Source organism: Microchirus variegatus (assembly GCF_963457635.1).
Source record: "Microchirus variegatus genome assembly, chromosome: 17".
NCBI lineage: Eukaryota > Metazoa > Chordata > Actinopteri > Pleuronectiformes > Soleidae > Microchirus > Microchirus variegatus.
In genome coordinates, this window is record NC_139818.1 from 20,597,187 (window position 1) to 20,617,094 (window position 19,908).

Genomic DNA, 19,908 nt, shown 5'->3' on the forward strand with positions numbered 1-19,908 from the left:
TAGTTCCAGCCAACTTCACAAGTTTTGGTTTCTCGTGAGCATCTCAAGCTGCCGCCTTTGTCCAAATGTACAAAAATGAACAGGAAGTAGCTGAGCTCAGGATATTTTTTTTTTTTTTTTGAATATTCATCCTTTTCGGGATAAACTTATTTTTTCCAGAGGGCTTTCCCCCACGAGTTGCCAACAAAGTTTGGTTCATTTGCGGTGGACTTTAGTCGACCTCTGACGACCGACACCGAGGGACTGAGCAAGTGCTGCGAGCGGCTGAGCGTACTGAAAAATACAGTAGATCCATCACTTATGAAACTGCAAGTTGTAGCCTCCACGTTAGACCGAGGTTTGTTAACTGACAACACAGTCTGCTTACAGCCTCAAAATGTCCAAACAATTGGCCAAAAAAATGTCCTTTAAGTAAGTGCTTCTGACCATTTTTCCAGAACTTTCAACACCGAGCACTTATTTTCACAATTTACTTAAAGTCAAGAAAAACGCCGTAGTTGTAGATGAATAAGAGATTTTGCAACAGTGTATAACATATATTTACAATTGAAATTTGATATTTGCTAAAATTCTATGCTAGCTACTACGTTTTTCCACCTCTCTGAGTGCGCGTCAGTGAAATTACCGTAATAACCACACACAGTTGGCTTTGAAGTGAAAGTTCTTAGCTTCCAGACACTGTTGGATTTTTTTCCGACAACACAAACGGTTGCGTAATTACGGTAACGCAAAGTGTGCTTGCTCAAACGCGTCGCCAACAATGTTTCAGGTGACCTCCATTTACTGTTTTGTGGAGTGTGTGAGGAGGAAGGAGGAACAAGCAACTTTATGCCATAAAGCACCAAAGTAGAAGGCGCTGCACAGGAAAGCCTTTTATTTATACAGCGCCTTTTGTTTCATATATTAAACTAATGATTAAATTAATAAATATTTTATGTGGTATTCACGGGGCTGAAAAGAAATATGGCTGAATTTAAATTAAGACAAAGCTCACTGGGAAAAAGAAATATTATGTTTATAAAGGATAAATAAATATAGCGAGGAGATGCGATATAGCTCATTAGTGCTTATTTGTTTCCAAATATTCCAAATAACAGTCCATAAATTTACAATGGAACGAATGTGAGTAAAGAAATACGGACCCTGCAGATTAGCTATGTGGAGTAAATATCTACTTTTTTGCTAACCATGGGCATATAGTAGGTGTAATGCATATAAATCACACTCTCCCCAGCCAATATCCACAGCCCACACACACACACACACACAATGTCACCTGCTGTTTACCCCAGTAGTGCTGCCGTCCTATAAACCTCTGTTAGAGAGGTGCAATAGAGAATCCATCTCAGCTTCTCAGCTGGTCTGAAGCAATCAGCGTGATGGGATTCCACTCGCTGTTGCCTTTACATCTTCAATCCGTCTCTATCCTCTTTAGATAAACACAGTCACACTGGATATTCACTGTAATGAGTCCAGGGGCGGAGGTTCACTGAGGGGAGAGGGGACGGAGAGTGGAGGTGAATACACTGGACTATATGAGGAGGAGTGTGTGAATATTAAATTAGTGTAAAAATATGAAGCCACACTAGACTTTTTCATAAACTGCATTGAGTTCTATTAATCTGGAAGCATAAACAAAGGATTCCCCTGAATCTCAAACACTAACCATAATTCCAATCTTAGCCCTAAACTTAACTAGTTCCTAACCAGAGGTGGAAAGTAATGCATTACATTTACTAACATTACTTTAATCGAGTAGGTCTTTTGTGTACTTTACTAAAATTTGTAATTTTAGTATGTCTTTTTGGAAGTACTGTACTTTAAAATAAATAAATGCGCACACACAGGAAACTTTGACACTGGATGATGAGGACAGGTGAATGACGAGAACAGGTAAGGACAGGTGAATGATGAGGACAGGTGAATGAATGATGAGAACAGGTGAATGATGGGGACAGGTGAATGATGTGAACAGGTAAGGACAGGTGAATGATGAGGACAGGTGAATGATGTGGACAGGTAAGGACAGGTGAATGATGAGGACAGGTGAATGATGTGGACAGGTAAGGACAGGTGAATGATGAGGACAGGTGAATGATGTGGACAGGTAAGGACAGGTGAATGATGAGGACAGGTGAATGATGTGGACAGGTAAGAACAGGTGAATGATGGGGACAGGTGAATGATGTGGACAGATGAATGACGAGGACAGGGAAATGATGTAGACAGGTAAATGACGAGGACATGTAAATGATGAGGACAGGTGGACGATGGGGACTGGTGATGACAGATGAATGATGAGGACAGGTAAATGACGAGGACAGGTGAATGACGAGGTCAGGTGAGGACAGGTGAATGACGGTGACAGGTAAATGATGAGGACAGGAAAATGTTGTGCACAGGTGAATAATGAGGACAGGTGAATGATGGGGTCAAAACAATGAATGTGAGATTTGTGTCCTCTCGTCCTTTTTGCACGACACAAGAACCCCAAACTTATGAAGTAACTAAGCTAACTAATTTTACCAAGTACATTTTCTAAAAATGTAAAATGTTATCAAAATAGTGGTACTTTTACTTGAGTAGAATATTTTAGTGCTCTTTCTGAACTAAAACCCTTGAAAAAGCCAATTTTAACACTAGAAAAAATCCCAATAAGGTAATGAAAGTGGGTGCACATACACACAGAGAAGATCAGATGTATGAAATTGATTTGACCCAATGGTTCTTTATAATCTGCCTCTCAAGCTGTCTGATGTTGCTGCAGTGAGTGCGTGCCCGTTTTAAGCAAATCAGCATCATTGAGGGTCAAAGTTCCCAAAGCCGAAAGCACAAACCTCTGTTCACTGGATAATACAGTGATCGTCGGTCGTTTGCTCCAACGTTGGATCTTTTCTCATTTCGTCTTAATATCTTCAAAGTGGGTAAAATTTAATGAACATCAGTGTTTCCATGGCAATGAGCAAAGGAATGAGAAAAAAAAGGCCTGGTTGCCATGGGGTTTGAAGAGTATATTGAGTTAAAAGCTCCCTTAATACACTGTCAACACACTCTGCGGTCTCATAGGACAGCGTGAGGATCTCACACACAGGTTTGATCAGCTATTCTTCTTAGGTCAGCCAAAACGAAACATTATCACAAACCAATTAATGGTTAACCCTGCAACCACAATTCAAATCTTAGACTCCAACTTGAGCAGTTCCCCAGAAATACCTTTCTGCCTCATTAGGCCCAGGTTTTTGTCTCCATGAGGACGACTGGTCCTGACAAGGTCATGGTTTATGCCAGAAAACGTTGTGAAGAAGTAACAAATACAAGTATATGAACACACATATGTAGCACCGATACCCAGAAGGGAAAAAAAAAGTCATTCTGAAGAAGATCCTTGAGAAATCTGTTAAATGTTGACCTTGTAACAGAAGGAGTTTCTCTTATTTCATCTTATTCAACAATATTAAAGTTTCTCCTCTCTGTCTTGGCTCACCACTGTCCTCTCTCTGTGGCTGCTTCAGCAAACTGATCACAGTAACTTCCTTAAGACCAGGTCAAATTGTCCTCGCCCCTAATCCTTTTTGATTTTCAGGTGGCAAATCCACTTTTCTGGAGGGTTGCGGTGGCGAAACTCTCTGGAGACAAAAAAAAAGTGTGTCCTAGTACTATTGAGTCTCAGCAAATGACCTTAACACATTTTTTCCCCTTTTATTCCCTTTAAAAAAAATCCCATTAAAACCCAATTTTGGCTGATATTTTAACCACAGGAGAGAAAACGACTCAATTATTGTTTTGACCTTTAAACATCACATGAAGTGTATTAACTCACGAGATTCAACACATCGTTCATCATGGGGCATCTTTTAAAGAGGGTATAACTGTATAGCATCGTTGTTCATACATTCACGATACATCACATGAGTACTACTGTAATGGTTAATTCAATTTCTTTGTCTTTGTCTTTTGTGTATTCAAATTAGGATGTCTAGACTGAACTAGCCCCTTCCTACAACAACCGCAGGGAGTCGGCTACCCGATACCTGCAGTAGACAAAGAGGTGTGAAAACCCGGCCTGGAAAGGCAGACTCCTTTGTCTATGGGAGGAATGTGAAAGGAGAGTTGCTTAGGTATAAATGTTTCAGGCTCACTCTGCTCTGGGTCTTTCTCCAGCTATGACCACTCGTGTGTAGAATGACCTTTTCTTTGCAGAGAAAATAAAACCTTAGCAGCCCAGCAGAAGTCTCTATTTCATTCTTCACCAGCAGCAGAGAATTTCCACAACACTATACACACTGTATGAAGAAGGTACATAATGGAGGAAAAATGCTCTTTCAGAATTCAAAAACTGGACTATTTTAGCCTGTGTGCAAAATATAAGACAAAATGACCACACAAAACAAGAAGCAAGATGTCTATACTTGACAATCATCTCATTGGCTTTGACGTCATCCTGCAGAGTCGCCTCCTGCAGGCTAAATCCTACAAGGTGTCATTTTTCAAATTGCAAGACTTTGTCTTTTTCTTATATACATGTCTATGTCTATGTCTTCACAGTCTCATTGTTCTTCAGTCTCACCAGTGTCTGGACGTCTGTGTGATTTTTCCTGTTTGTCGTTTATAAGCAGAGTCTCAGAGCACATTTGTCTGCTCGATCTGTAATAAAGTCATCTTTCCATTCACTCGTCTCTCCTGAAAATGAACCATGACAACAAAAACTTCCTCACTCTCGCATGACTCAGTTTTGTTGACAAGAGTCTACTCCGCTCACGAATACACAGGCAAAAACAACAACAACAACATGGGTGTCTTGAAGGATTTATGGAGCAATATGGTTCATGGGGAGGTTTATGTAGTTTATCACATTCCTGCTGAGAAGTCATAAAGGAACAGGAACTTTGATGGAGGTAACTTTGATTTTCAACATATTTCTTCACGTAAACAAACGTGTTTGGATTTAGTTATTTATTTACCACTGACAAGAGTACAGCAGCACATTTTGAAATCTTACGTCAGGGTTTATGAGGTTGACTTTTTCTTTTCCGACTATAGGAACTTGGACCTTTCAGACTTGAACTGGAACATACCATAAAAAACCGGCTGCAAAAACACACAAATTACTTCAAAATATACTGAGATTATAGAGGGCCGCTCCCAATTTAGTCACATTTAATTCCAACTGATTACCAGGGGATTATTAGTTGATTAGATTAGATTATTATGATTGTAGGAGTTGCAGGAAACAAACTTTCCCACGCGTGTTAATAATAGAAGTGAACATCCACCAGTCGTCAGCTGTGATAACACCGCGCTGAAAATATGAAAGATTGTGTGGATAACCTGTGAAAACAAGGCAAAAAACAGCCAATCTGACCTGAGATGGTGTGATGTGGCACTTCTCTGAAATAGCAGCAGTCGCCACTGTTGATGAGAAACAAAGGGAGAGAATCAGCACAGGCGACACACACACACACACATATGCATACATTAGTGCACACACGCATGCACAGACAAGTGATTAAAAACACACACACACACACACACACTTTGAACAAAGCGGCGACACTTGCAGCATGCGAGGGGGAAGCCTGTGTGTGTGGGCGAGCAGGGAAGACAACACGAGTGCAGCAAAGTGTGATATTTAGCAGCTTAGCACGGTGACTTTCATGGCACTAAATCACGAGGATTCCTTCCATGAGTCAGTAGTTTAGGAAACTTCTGGCATCACCGTTCCCTCTCGGAGGAGAAGGCTGTCACTTTCTTACATGATGCCGTCGGTGCACACACACACACACACACACACACACTTTGATAACGGTGAACATTCAGTGACAGCTGGGTCACAGACACTTGTGAAGCACACAGCAGATGTTAACTCCTCATGTCGAGGCATTCAAACGTTCATTTTTGCCACTTTTAGACACCTTCATTTGTAATAGAAGTTTGCATAATGCAGAACTAGACACAAACGGGAAAAAATGTATAACTTTAGGAGGGGTAAAAGGTAAACTACAAGTGAAAAATACTGAAATACAGAGAACAAGATACAGAGAGCAGGACATTACTGAACACGTGACGACAACAGGATGAACCGAAAAAAAGGGTTTGGAGAACAGAGATTAAATAGACAAGGAAGGCAGGGGTTATTTAGACCCAGGTGAATGACATCAGGGAGGGGCAACAATCACAACAGAGGACAAATATTGGAAGTCAAGGAAAAAGTCAAGAAAAAGTCAAGAAACCCAGGAAAAAACTCACAAATTTGCTGCAAAAGCAAATTCCTGAATTTATCCTATTCGGGACAGGTCAATCGAGGTACATGTTATTTTATCTGCTACCGAGTGGACTCACAAATGTGATGTTTCCAGTTGTTTATGTTAAAAAGGCCCATGAGAGCCATTTGAGAAGAAGTCACACCAGGAATAAGGACCATCAAGAAGTATTTTCAGAAGCACACATTGTGGCTTGTTCTAATAGAAAACGAGTAAATAACCGTTTTGACATGATGGACAAAGTGTAATTGATGGTTGTCGTATTGAGGACAAATGGGGGGAAATGGAACAGGTTGAGATCCATTTTTAATGTTAATGGTCCCACCTGTGCTTCTCCTGCTGTGATTCTCACAGGATGCTGTCACACAAGGAAAACTAATAGTGGGTGGTTATGAAACCGCTCTGACAACAAAAACATACTGTAAAAAACAAAAAATAAGTTGTTTTTAGATGGAACTGGGGCATTGCTAATGACTCAGGAATCTAGGAGGTCTCCAACTATTTATTTTTAACAACTATACAGTTTATATTTCATTCTCTACTGCTTTATCCTCCACATGAGGGTAGCGGGGGAGCTGGAGCCAATCCCAGCTGACACGGGGCGAAAGGCGGAGTCGCCATTCCATCGTAGGGTAAACAAACAAGTATTCACTGTCACATTCACACCTACGAGCGTCCAATTAACTTCTACATGTTTTTGGGGACTGTGGGAGGAAGCTGGAGAACCCGGCTGCGATAATAAGAATGCAAATCAGTCGCATAGCTGTGATCGCAATAAAACGCAACAGCAAAAACGCTCGTGTGTAAATTTACAAGCTACAAGATTTATGAAGCATTGAATTGAATGAATCACTGAATCCAGATGAAGGCATCAACACAACTTGAGCTGATCATAATCTGTTAATCACGCTCCGATCACAGTCAGAACACTCCTTCTTCACTTCGTTTCTTGCTACACCACAGCTGCCGCACACTGCTGCTGGAAAAGCATCGCATGTCATTCTACAGCCATAAAATCAAGGCAGGTGACCTGAATATCATAAGAGGGTTAACCAGGACTGCTAACTAACTAAGAAGAAGTTTTCTCATTGTGCATTTTTGGCCTTGAATTCTGATTAATATGATGTCACTGAGATCCAGATGTGTAAAAGGTGTTCCCTGTAAACCATCGAACCGTGCCATTATTCACAGATGAAGGCCGTCTTTTCATATCCAACAATTTTTGCATAAAAAAGGCTTGTACACATTCATGAGAGGCACCTGTTTGACAGTCAAAGGTATCCCCTGCTGTGAAGTGTGTGTGTGTGTGTGTGTGAAGACCAGGAACCGACCTTGATGTTTCCCGCCATCGATCATCCTCTCTCGGTGTAAAACCCCTCCTGTCGCCCGTCTCTCGTCACATGATGGACCCGCTTGTCCCCTGCAGAGAGAGAACAAATGAAAGTGATCATTTCTCAACCTGCACACAAGACGGATCAGCTGCGGCGTTCACCCTCCTGAAGAGCAGGAGGTTCCGCTTCCTCATCCATTTTCGCCATCTTTTGCCTCGATCTCATGATCTCAATTTTCACCCTTTTTTCTCCCCCACCCACTCTGCTCACACCTCCTCTACTTTTTTCTCCAACTCATTTATTTGTCTCCTTTCTCTCTCTCCCCCTCTTCACATTGCCTGCCTTGTCTCTTTGACTGTCTGTGCACCTTCCAACTTTTGTCTTCACCCTCTTTTGCTTTCTGGACGTGTGCGCGTGGCAGAGCAGGGGAAAAAACGAAAAGAAAAAGATATAGCCTCAGAGGTAATGACAGGGATCAGTGTTCGGGGTCAGAGATTTCTGTCTCAGAGATAACTACTGTAAATGTCATGATGTAGCTGTGAAATGCAGTGATCAGGTGAGCCACAGGAGCAGCAGGTATGGAGGGGACCAAAAAATCCCCACTCTTATTTTACCATTTTTGATTCCACAAAAGCAGTATTTCACCTAGTTCTATTGCATAATTGCTCATTGAAGACACCGTTTCCTCCTTCATAGCTTCATCTGAACCTCACGTCCATTAAAGGTCATTATCTGGCTATAAAAACACACCACTTTCTGTTATTAAGGGTCAATTACAGTCCCATTCCCTTCCCTTCCCCATTCTCATCCTAGTAATTTCATAAAATACTGATTTAAATCAAATCCGAATAGATCTTATTTGCTACTGTTGGAGTTTAAACGGAGGGAAAAAATAGTTTAATTCCTGACATCACAGGTGTCTTGAGAAAGAGATTTTAATCTCATTGGGACTATACACTAACCCGGGTCCCGTATACACAGTATATAATAGAGGTTAAGGCTCGGGGAGCAGAGAAGCATAAAATACTAAATATTAAACGACCCATTATAGCAATAACTCCAGTGAATAAACACAAAAACAAACTGAGGCAACTTAAAACCCAAATGCAAAATAGCATAAACACACACAAAAAAAATAATTATTCAATAACTCAACTGTAGAACAATTAAAGAAAACTGATCCAGGTAGAAGTGGTTGGCAATTCTAGAAGCAGGGCAATAACAGGAAAACAAATACACAAGGAAAGTAGTTTTAAAAAAAGCAGAACAACAGCGAATGACTGAAAACACACACAAAAATAACGTCCACAAAGTTTCAGAAATGAGTTCTACTGATCAATAAACACTGCCGCTGTATACACACAAACACTCCCTCAGTCAGGTCTGATAGTATTGCTGGACAAAGCACTAAAAGTTACACAATGCAGCTTTAATCTATAGCTTTTTTAAACTTGTTTGTTGGTTAATCCTCACACCGACAGAAACACAACCATCTTTTTCGTCCCACATTACGCTTCTGCAGCACTTCACGTCCCCGCCATCCTTTGGCGGTCACGTGATCCGCTAAGCGGCGCGACGGCTCACCTCGCGTCACCCCCGCGATACCTCCCCTGCTGTGGTTTAAGCAGCACTCGGAGGTGTTCAGATCGAGCTCCTGGGCTGATCAAAAGAGCGCCGCAGGCTATTGTGAGACGCTGTGATAGCTGTAAGAGGCAGGCACAGGCACAGCGCAATCCAGGATCCAATGGCGCTGTGAAGGAGGTTAGGCAGCGCCTGCAGGTGCAGGAAATAAAAGTCAAATGAGGAGCGCGAGGACAAAAGGAGGGCTTTGTGAAATCCAGGAACATTTTTGAAGAACCGAGCCGCGGCTTTCAAGGCGGCAAAATGAAAACACTACAAACAAACCTGTTCATAAACACGATGATCGTCTGGGTCTTATCTGGGCCCCAAATCCGCCTTAATGCTGAGGAAGTTTGTAAACAGCTTAAGGATAAAGTGTTTATTTCCCATGTTCCCCCAAACTGATAGCATGTTAATTAACATAATCCATCGTGGCTTAATTTAGGATTTCTTCCAGATAAGATACAAGAGAAATCTATCGTCTGTTCGGAGCCTTCAGTGATCCATTTTCATAATCCACCCCAGAAAGTGCAGGTCACGTCAACTTAACAGACGCAAATTAAATGAAATAGTTGGGAGGAGAAAGTGTGAAACAATCAATTTTCAAAATTAGCGTTTTGAAAACTCAGTGACAGACAGAAGCAGCGGCAGCAGAAGAGAGAGGAGATAAAAGAGGCGTCCAATTGGCTGGTTCTCGCTGCCTCAGCGTTGAATCGGTAATAAAAGAGACGCAGCCTGTGACGGCGCGAGTAAATACAGCGGTGCCAAATACAGCCTGAGCCTCGAGAGACACCGAGACAGAGGATGAGGTGATGGATGGAGGAGGTGGAGGGAAAGAGACAGGGGTAAGGAACGGTGGTGGAGTTGAGAGGGACAGAGACGATAAGGAGATGAAGACAGAAGATGAAGAAAGAAAACAAGAAGATAGGACATAATGGTAGTGTTGTATGGTAAAGAGAACAGAAGAGAGACAAGAGACAGAGGAAGAGGAGTATTTCTCTATCTGGAGGGAAAACACCAAAGCATCATTCTAACTCCTGCCAGCTGGAGGATTCACAGGAGCCTGTGAATATGACAAATACTGGTTTACGCTCACATGTGGAGCTTGTTTTCTGACAAATAATTCAACACCTGAGGAAATTAAGAAAACAAACAGCCAGCATAAAAAAATACAGCTGGCTAGAGGTAGAGTCAAAATATGACTTCAAGGAAGAGGGTGAAGGACACAGGTTACATTGTTGTTTATATGGCTGGGAACACAGAATCAGATTGTCAATTCCAATTTTCCTATCAGATATTTGCCACTGTAGTGTGTGGTCCTAGATAAGAATGAATCCATACAATATTCAGTAATGGTATTAGTCCAATCAGGCTATCAGATCAAAAACAAGGGAATGATAAAAATCCACTTTGATCCCCCAAAAAACTAAATATCACATAAAAACTTGAATAACAATATGTTTTTATCCTGTGAAACAAATAGAGTTATATTACTTTGTATAAAAAAGTGATAGACAACTGAAGTCTCACTAAAAGTCCAATTATAGTCAGACTAAGACTTGGTTTTCTTGATGTCATGTAAACACATTAGTCCGACTAAAATCTAGCTCATCTTAGTCAGACTAACATACCTGGATATGCCATTCATAGTCCGATAACTCCTGCATGTATACGCTTAGCCTGACTGCAGTCGGACTTTGACCAGGAAGTAGAAGGAGTCGATATAAAAAATTAAGTACTGTTGCCGGAAAAGAACAAACAACACAATAGTGTTGGCGAGAGCAAACAAGCTATAGAGTACACACACTTTTGGACAGACAAAGACACATGTAGACCATCCATCTCGCTGTTCGCTGTTTGTTTTTCGGTGACATAAAGGTCAAAAGGAAACCGATTCAACACACACACTAGCTTAGAGAGATACAGCATCATTTACGGAGACAAAGTCAGACATACACAGCCAATAAATCAATATTCTCCTCTGATTTTCTTAGTCAGACTACGGCCTTAGCTTGATTAAACCGTGCATGTCTAACATACTAAGTGATACAGTATGTTTGAGTTTCTCTGCAGCTCTAATTACACTGTGTGTAACATGTTCATATGGACATCAGCAGAGTTGACGGAGACTCCAGAGCCTCTGAGGAACATCTGCTGCTGCCCCCTTCTTACAAGCATTAACATAAAGCACGTGCTAATCTGGGATTCTATTAGGCGGCTCCTTCCTGAAGGACCTGTTGGTGCGTGAGACGTCAGCTCGTTCCTTATCGTTATAATGAACATGTGTGTGTGTGTGTGTGTGTGTGTGTGTGTGTGTGTTGGTGCCAAGGCAGCGGCGTGTGTTGTGGAGATAGGAGGAGCGCTGCTTATACAGTGACCTTGTTTAAACCAGGGTCTCCGTCTCCTTGATGTTCCTCACACAGAAGAGAGAGGGTAATTTTGTTGTGTGTTGTGTAAAAAATGAGCCAAGACAGACATACATATATTCAGAGAGCGGCGCAACTATGAAATGCAGGAAGTGTATTCATACGTTGACTAGTGGATTTTCTCAAAAACGTCAAGTGACTAAATATGATCATAGTTTCCCAGTCCAGAGATTGAACCTTATGTACAAGTGTCTAAAAGTTGTATTCTCTTGTACTGCCACCAGAGGGCGATTCCACTTTTAACCCTTTAGCACGTTAATATGTATCGTAGTTACGTGACGGTTTGTGTTATCGAAAAAAAAACGGTTTCTGAAAGCTGAAGAGCTCAACACCAAACATGTGGTCACTACAGTACTTTCAAAAATGTATATTTTCTGGCCTGTTTTTCAACATTGAGACAAAGACTCAATATAGGTTTAAATAGGTTTTGCACTGTTCAAATTTAACAAGTAAAGTCCCGTGTTTTTTCTCAATAAAACGTTTTTGTACATTTTAAATTGTTAATATACTATTTTAGCATGCATTCTGAAAAAATGAGCAAAAGCACTTAGTTACAGGTAATTTTCTGGCCCTTTCATGGTTAAAAGAAGCAAAAAGACAAACATTTTGAGGTTTAGGTGTTCAAGTGTTCTTTCCTCAGGGGTTATTTCAATTCAGCTCAATTAAACATACTTTATGTGTCCCCTAAGGGACAATTAAAAGACATACAGAGGGAACCACATGGTACACAGACAGAGGACATCTAAAGACATCTAAAAAACACACATTTTGTAAATTATGTTTGCATTTTGTGAGTAAAATGGACATTAAAGCATGACGCACACCGAGGCATAGACACCGTGCACTGTTGATAAATTACCTGGCTGCAGCTGTAGCAGAGGTCGAGCTCTCAGTCAAGGTTAAACTCCTCAAAGTGGTTTCTTCTGGTTTCTAAAAACACAAACATGGTGCTGCTCAAAATGCTCAACTGGGACTTCACTCTGGGAGTTTGTTCACGACATGAGTGGCTTATGTGACGTCACAGTGTGACGGCAACAAACAAAACACTCACAGCTGATCCTCACAGCCACTAGCGTGCCAGGTGTTCGTGATTACGTTAATTACGTTAAAGAACCTTCATTAGTGACACTGGTTACACCTGTGTTTACTGACGGCGTCACGTCAAAATGGCTGCCGGCAAAAAGCGCCCACACAATTAATTATGTTAAAAACAAGCTAACTCTTTGTCTTTTAAAACATTTCTGAGATAAATCCCATGGTCAAACACTTCACAACTCCACACTGTTAGAAAAACATGTTTGTGCCACGGCTCAGTGAGCGAAAAGCAGCCGCACATATCCCTTTTGGCTGACGGACAGTTAGCATTGTAAAATCAGCTAAATCACTAAATGCTAACTTAGCATTTACTAGCAGATTTTACCAATGCTAACTGTCCAAAATGTCATTAAATGCCATTTAGTGATTTAGCAGAGATGGTAAGCTAGCAAGTTACAAGGCAAGTCCCTGTTTTGACGTTAACTAGCGTTAGATTACAATAGCAACCAGCTAACTTCCGGTCTTACCTTCATTGAAGCGTCGACGTAGTGGTGTAGGCGTCGCTGGGTTGCCAGGTTTGTACGCAAGGCCGCAAAAGCAAACGCCTAATGTTTTCCCGTGTTTCAAAGACAAAATGCGTTACAAAATGTAAATATTATATAAATCGAGTTGTTTCGAGTCATTTTACTCAAGTATAAGTCAAGTCGAGTCCTCAAACTGGCAACTTAAGTCAGACTTGAGTCACATGACTCTGTAAATGAATATACCCATTTTATAGGTAGGTTATTTATCTTTGCACAAAGACAAAGACAAAAACAAAAGGAAATATAATAATAATAATAATAATAATAATTATTATTATTATTATTATTATAATAATACAAGTAAAGGCCAGGCCGAAAGTCGCATGAATAATGATTTAGAGATGGAGATGGCATGTTCATCATTGCTTTAAAAACATGTGCATGCTTCCATGTGCGCCTGCTGACTGCATTTAAATCACATCATCCAACAACTGTATGTCCTCTACATATGCATGGGTGCATAAATGTACAATGACATGCGTTCACACATAAAAGCTTAGTATTTTTTGCAAGCGAGGTTGCATAATGGCCTTTCCTTCACCTTCATCCATAAATGCAAGCAACACAATGACAACACAGATACTGAGGCAGTGGTGATGATGATGGTGGTGTAGTTACAGTGTGCAGCACGCTCTCGCTCTACTTTATTGTTCGCTCCTCTGTTGCTGTGACACTGATAGATAAGGTCTGACTGCTGACTAAGCCAAGGACAGAAATATACACAAGAACAGACGTGACATATTGCAAGAGAACACTTTCAGCTGCTCGCTAATCCACAGTCTGGAGGACGGTGCTGGAAGGAGACCGAGTTATTTCAACTAAATATTGATGTTTGTGAAAACTCCTGTAACCCCGGGATAGATGATAGGTGTGATAAAAAAAAAGTTTAAAATGAGTCAGAATTGGTGATTATTGTGAGAAAATGTCACATAATTAAATATATATAATATGTATAACCAATATACTGTATATTTAACCTTTGTTGTATTATCTGCATCGGCAAAGAAAAACCTTGTAGCTTTTAGAGCAGAGGCCACTTAATATCAAGTTATATCTGTATTTTCTTTTAATAATTGTCTCATTTCGCATCATAAATATGTTTATATTGTGAGCTTTTTATCGTTCCATATCAAAACAAACACTTTTAGTTTGAAATAATGCAAATGATCATCATAAATATTAATATTTCAATGTTGTTTTCTCCAAAAAAGTTGGAAAATAGCGGTGTTATCATTGGTGTTTTCCTGATTTTTCCTTTTCCTAAGGGCCTTTAAAATTTTAACAACAATATCAGAAGCCTTTTATTTAGTATATAACACATTCACCTGCTATAACAAGGCGGAATTCATAGCTAGCCAAAAATAAGAATTTTCAAACAACAGTACAGTGAAACTAGTGGGAAAACTCCACCTAGTGGACGAAGAATGAAATAATATGTATGAAAACACACTGACAGGTTGAAGAATAATTTCTTTAATAACTTTAGTTACTACATCTTCATTTGTTGCCCATGTTTGACTCTCTCTGTGTGTGAAGTTGAATAAAAACATGTATTTGTCTGCGTCCTTGTGTCGTTGGATCCTGTGCGGGAGTAACTTGTTAATTAAAACCCACAAACCTTTGTTTTTGTTTGTTTGCTTACCCCTCGTCATCATCATCATCAGTACAGCATTTGATTCGGGTTTTTTTTCTTCACTTCAGATGCTGGGCCCCCAATCTTCCTCTCTGGAACAGGCAGCTTTTCTTCAAGTCTTTTTTTAGTCATCGCTAACACGTTCATTTGCAACATTAAATCCCGCTAAGACACATGGGGTAACCATTTTTTTTTCACCCTTTCCTTTCTAATCCAAACACTCTTAAGTTACACAGATACGTCTCTTTCTTTCTCGATAATGAACAGTTCAAAAATCAGGTGTATGTGTCGTATAAAATCGGAATATTATTGGGGCCAACTAAGTGTTTTAGCACCAGCTTCCCTCCCTAATAATATTCACACAGTCCCCAATCTTTAATGCTAATGAAGTGGGACATTAAATATTCAGTTTTCTAATTGGCGACATGATGTTATTGTAAGAGCTGCACGTTCAGCTGCAGTAATAGTATAGTATATGACTATAGTCGTACAACAGGATTTAAGAACGGTGGTCCGGGTACGACTGGTTTGTGAATCGACCTCGTCTGAAACTGTAAAATGGCACAAAAATGTAAAACAACGTTCAAATCAAACGCTTTCCTCTTTGTGTCGCGGGAAAGCAGCTACAAAAACACTGTAGGCACTGTGACCATGATACACCGTTTACTACAAAACTCATCAGAATTAAAAAAAAACAACAAACAAACAAAAAAACACTTCATCGTCATCAACAGAGTTCAGTCCACGTTAGTCCATGTGCAGTTTAACGAGAGTCTCTCCTCGGTCTCTCTCTGTGAGGTAAGAGGTGCCGTGTGATTGGCTGAACTGATAAAGACGCCCTCCAGGGACTCATTTATCCCCGACTCAGCCGGGCACAGGAACGCGTTCATCACCTAGAAAGGTACGAGAGCATGAAACGCGTCCATTGTGCCGTCCTGCGCTCAGGCTTTATTTATCTGTAAAGGCTTTAAAGGTCCATTAAGCGCCTAAAAATGTCCTCACACACACACACACACACACACACACACACGGTGGGACACTGTGTCCAGTCCAGGGACATGGAGGAAAAGAATTGTCATCTTCAGCCAACACACTGAGGAGATTATAGACTTAGCAAGTGTGTGGAGGTGTTAAAGGTCTCCGCTCTGAGGTTCTGGTCTGGTCTCCTGGTTGCGGCTGCGGCCCAGTCTGGGGAAACGGGAGGAGTTTTTGGAGCGAGGCGTCTTGGCTACATTGTCGTTTGCCTGGGGAGTGTCTCTGAAAAGAAAGGAGGACATTAAAACTTTATTTATGCATAATAGTTATTATTGTATGCTTTTCTTTGTGCACCCACACGGGGGCAGTACTCCAATTTTGCTGTACTATCGTCCAAGTATGACAGTAAAATTCTCTTATCTTTTAAGGACATTTAAGAAAGCAGCGGGTGCATTTCACTGCAAATTTCATCAATATTATGATGATTATCATATTTATAATCTTAAAAGAGCGTAGCAAAAAACAACACCGAGCCAGAAATGTAGGAAATCTACACGTTCTAATACACAACTTATTGTTAAAAAGCAAAAACATAATGGTTAGGGTTGTAAAGAGACAAAAAGAGTAAAGAGAAATAAAAAGATTATACATTTAAAACAGGTACATTAACTAAAAATGGTAGTGCTGGGCACTAGGTTAACGCACGTTGACGCGTGGTGCGTTTCCATGACGACTGACCGGAAAAAGACGCGCGTGACGTCATGTTTACGTGCCGCGACACAGGAGTCCAGGCACCGTTTACCAGTTAGCTCCGTTAGCTGCATTAGCTCCGTTAGCGCCGTTAGCGCGCCTACAGTCAAACTGGAGCGGTCTGTTTATTAAACGAAAAGAGCAGCACTACAAATAACCAGCGTACCTGTGTACTGCGTATGTGCGCCTCTGTTTTTTTTAAGTTTAGCGTCACTTTAGAGACTCATTTTAACAATCTGGAGTCACGTAAACATGACGTCACACGCGTATTTTTCAGTCGTCATGGAAATGCGTTACAATGCGTTTAAGCACCCAGCACTATTTTCCGGTAATTTTTGATGTGGGGTTAACGTGCATATTAACTTGCATCGGCGAAAAATGCGATATCGCGGCATCGGGCACGAATCCATTTGAAGCCCCCAGGCTCAATAGCGCCCCCCAGAAGTCAGGTCATGGTCAGGGAAAAGTGGTCGGACTTCAATGTTTCTTAAGAAATTTTTGGGAATTTTTATACGCACACGCATTTTTTGACGTCACGTGCGTCTTTTTCTGGTCAGTCGTCATGGAAACACGTAATGCGTTAACATCGTCAACGCGCCCAGCAAAGAAAAAATAGTAAGTATGAACATATGCAGACTAAAAAGTTGAAGAAAGTTAATAAAACTTCAACAAATGACTTAGAATTGTTGATATATTTAAGAAAATAACACAGACCTGATCATAATCTGTCATAATTCTCGTTATTCCTTACGTTCAAAACCTCATTTATTATTCTCCTTATCACCAAAACCCTTCGACTTCTTTCTTTTGTGTCCGTCAGCTAATGAAATTATAGCCCTTTTTTCTGATCTCATTCTGTTCCAGCGTCTCATTACTCTGGAGGAAATGATCTTGGCCACTCGATGACATCATTGGCTCCGGTTGCCCCTGACGACAGTCTTTCACAACATGAACCCCCTCGACCCAGACCCCCCCCCCCCCTCCCTCCTCCCTCCTGAGTCTAATCTGATCTAAAGGATGAATGAGAGGCACTTGTCGAAGGAAGGAAATGAAAACCCGGAGTGAGCGAATGCCTGGAGTTAAATGCTTTCTTGTTGTCTGAAGCATTTCAACCCCCGAGACAGTGACCTCACAACTGCTCGAGCAATGAGTTCAAGTGACAAAAAAAAAATACAAAAAAAAAGAGTGAGAAATCAGCAACTGGCCCATTTCAATGACTGCACCCTCGTTATTATCCGTGATTAAACCGTATCTGGGACATCTTGGGAGGCATCGACTGTATGAGAGGAGTTTGATTCCCACTCGGGCAACAAGTGCTAAAAATAAAAGCGCAACACGGCAGCGGTGAAAGCGCTTTGGTTACAAGTGTCACCACCACCGGCAGAAACGTGCTTTTATGTGAGGCAGCAGGGGCCGAGGGTGAGCGCAGAGAGATGTTTTTTTGGTTTTTTTTTTACATGTGAAAGACCATTCGAGCAAATCCCTGTGAGCACGGGTTCAATGTAAAGCAACGTCTGAGGAATAGACGGCTGCAAAGATAAAAAACAAGGGTGACCTTTGTGAATTCTTTTTTTCCATTTCCACAACATGTACACTACCGTTCAAAAGTATGGGGTCACTTAGAAATGTCCTTATTTTTGAAGGAAAAGCTCTTTTTTTTCAATGAATACAACATTAAATGAATCATAAATACAGTCTATACATTGTTAATGTGGTAAACGACTATTCTAGCTGCAAACGTCTGGTTTTTAATGGAATATGTACATAGGTGTATAGAGGCCAATTTCCAGTGTTCTAATGGTACATTATGTTTGCTAATCTCGTTTAAAAAGGCTATTGGATGATTAGAAAACCCTTGTGCAAATATGCTAGCACAGCTGAAAACTACGGAGCCCCCAAAGTGACATGAGAAAAAAAAAAATACGAAAAAAAATAAAAATTGAAATCTTGAGTTTCAAAGTCGAGATCTTGAGTTTCCCAAAAAAAATATTGGGGGATATTTTTATTTTTTTTTCTCATGTCACTTCGGGGGCTCCATAGAAAACAGTTATTATTTTGAATAAAAATCATTATTTCTAATCTTGTTAATGTCTTGACTATAATTATTATGTTATTTTCTATTCATTTTCCAACTCTTTTGATGATGAAAAGTGTGACTTTTAATGGAAAAAAACACAAATTGTTAAGGTGACCCCAAACTGCGGCTCGAGCGCCACTTATTCCCACGTCTCCGCCGCACCAGGAAAATTCAATCAACTGCAGTCACACAATTTTTAGTTGGACCGAGGTTGTCCACACACTGATGCGATCGGGAGTTAGATCAGCAAAAAAAAAAAAAAAAACAAGAGAAAGAAATCAAACTAAATTGAGGGCAGCGTGCAGAGTTGAAACTCCCAAGCTTTCTCGTTTATTCATATCAAACTGGGGGAAAGGAGCTAAAAATGTTCTCGAGTAATTAGGCTTATAGATTTATTTTCTCTCGCGCAGCAGGCGCTTGTCCCGTATTTGGACAGGATATTGACTCGTGCGGGATAATGACGTTCCCTGGCACTGCTGCTGCGCTATGTAACAATAATCACACTAATGATAATACTGCTGAAGAGCAAATTCGGATAAAACAGGTACACAAACACAAGAATGAATCAAATTGATTGTTTAACAGTGAGAGGTGGGGAGCAATGATTGTGAATTATTATGTCAACATTTACTCTGAAACTACAGCTTACTGAAGACTCTTTCACAGTTAGCATTAGCAGGTTTATCCAAGTGTTTTTCACCCCTTCCTCACACTGGACGCAGCGTTACACTTCTAAGACAACTATTTTATATGACCTTTTACTTCGGTCCCAATTCAAACTCAATGGCAAGTGAACAATTTAGAGGTAATAAAATGATATGAAATCATACTGAGTGCTGTCCCATGTTGTAAAAAAGTAAACTTAGCTACTACCATTCACGGCTAACAGCTATGCTAACAGGGATTTTTGACACTGCCAAAAAAGGAACAGACAAAGAAGAGATTACTTAAGTCATGTGTTCCCGCTAATATCTCTCAGGGCCAAAGATGATAAAAACATTTCACTTTAGAGTGAATGCTAATAAAAAAAAAAAATTTTTAGCACTACTTTTCTACTCTGTGAGCATGATAGCATAGCACGAACACACAAAATTGCTGTGACGTTGTTTTATACGCGACACAATCACTGCTTTCAACATCGCTGTGGCTAAATATTTAAGACATTTCCTTGCTAAATATTGGAGATTAACGTATGTTTTTTTTAGGACTTTTAAGTC

The 19,908-nt window shown here is 40.5% G+C and overlaps 1 protein-coding gene across 1 annotated transcript in view; it reads right to left on the minus strand.

Moving 5' to 3' along the window:
• Positions 1-15,948: 15,948 nt before the first annotated feature.
• snx29 (sorting nexin 29) overlaps positions 15,949-19,908 on the minus strand; it is a 127,064-nt gene continuing 123,104 nt past the window's right edge. The window contains exon 21 of the mRNA XM_083904118.1: positions 15,949-16,146. Coding sequence (XP_083760244.1) covers positions 16,020-16,146 — 127 coding nt within the window. The 3' untranslated portion in view covers positions 15,949-16,019. The remainder of the gene's footprint in view (positions 16,147-19,908) is intronic.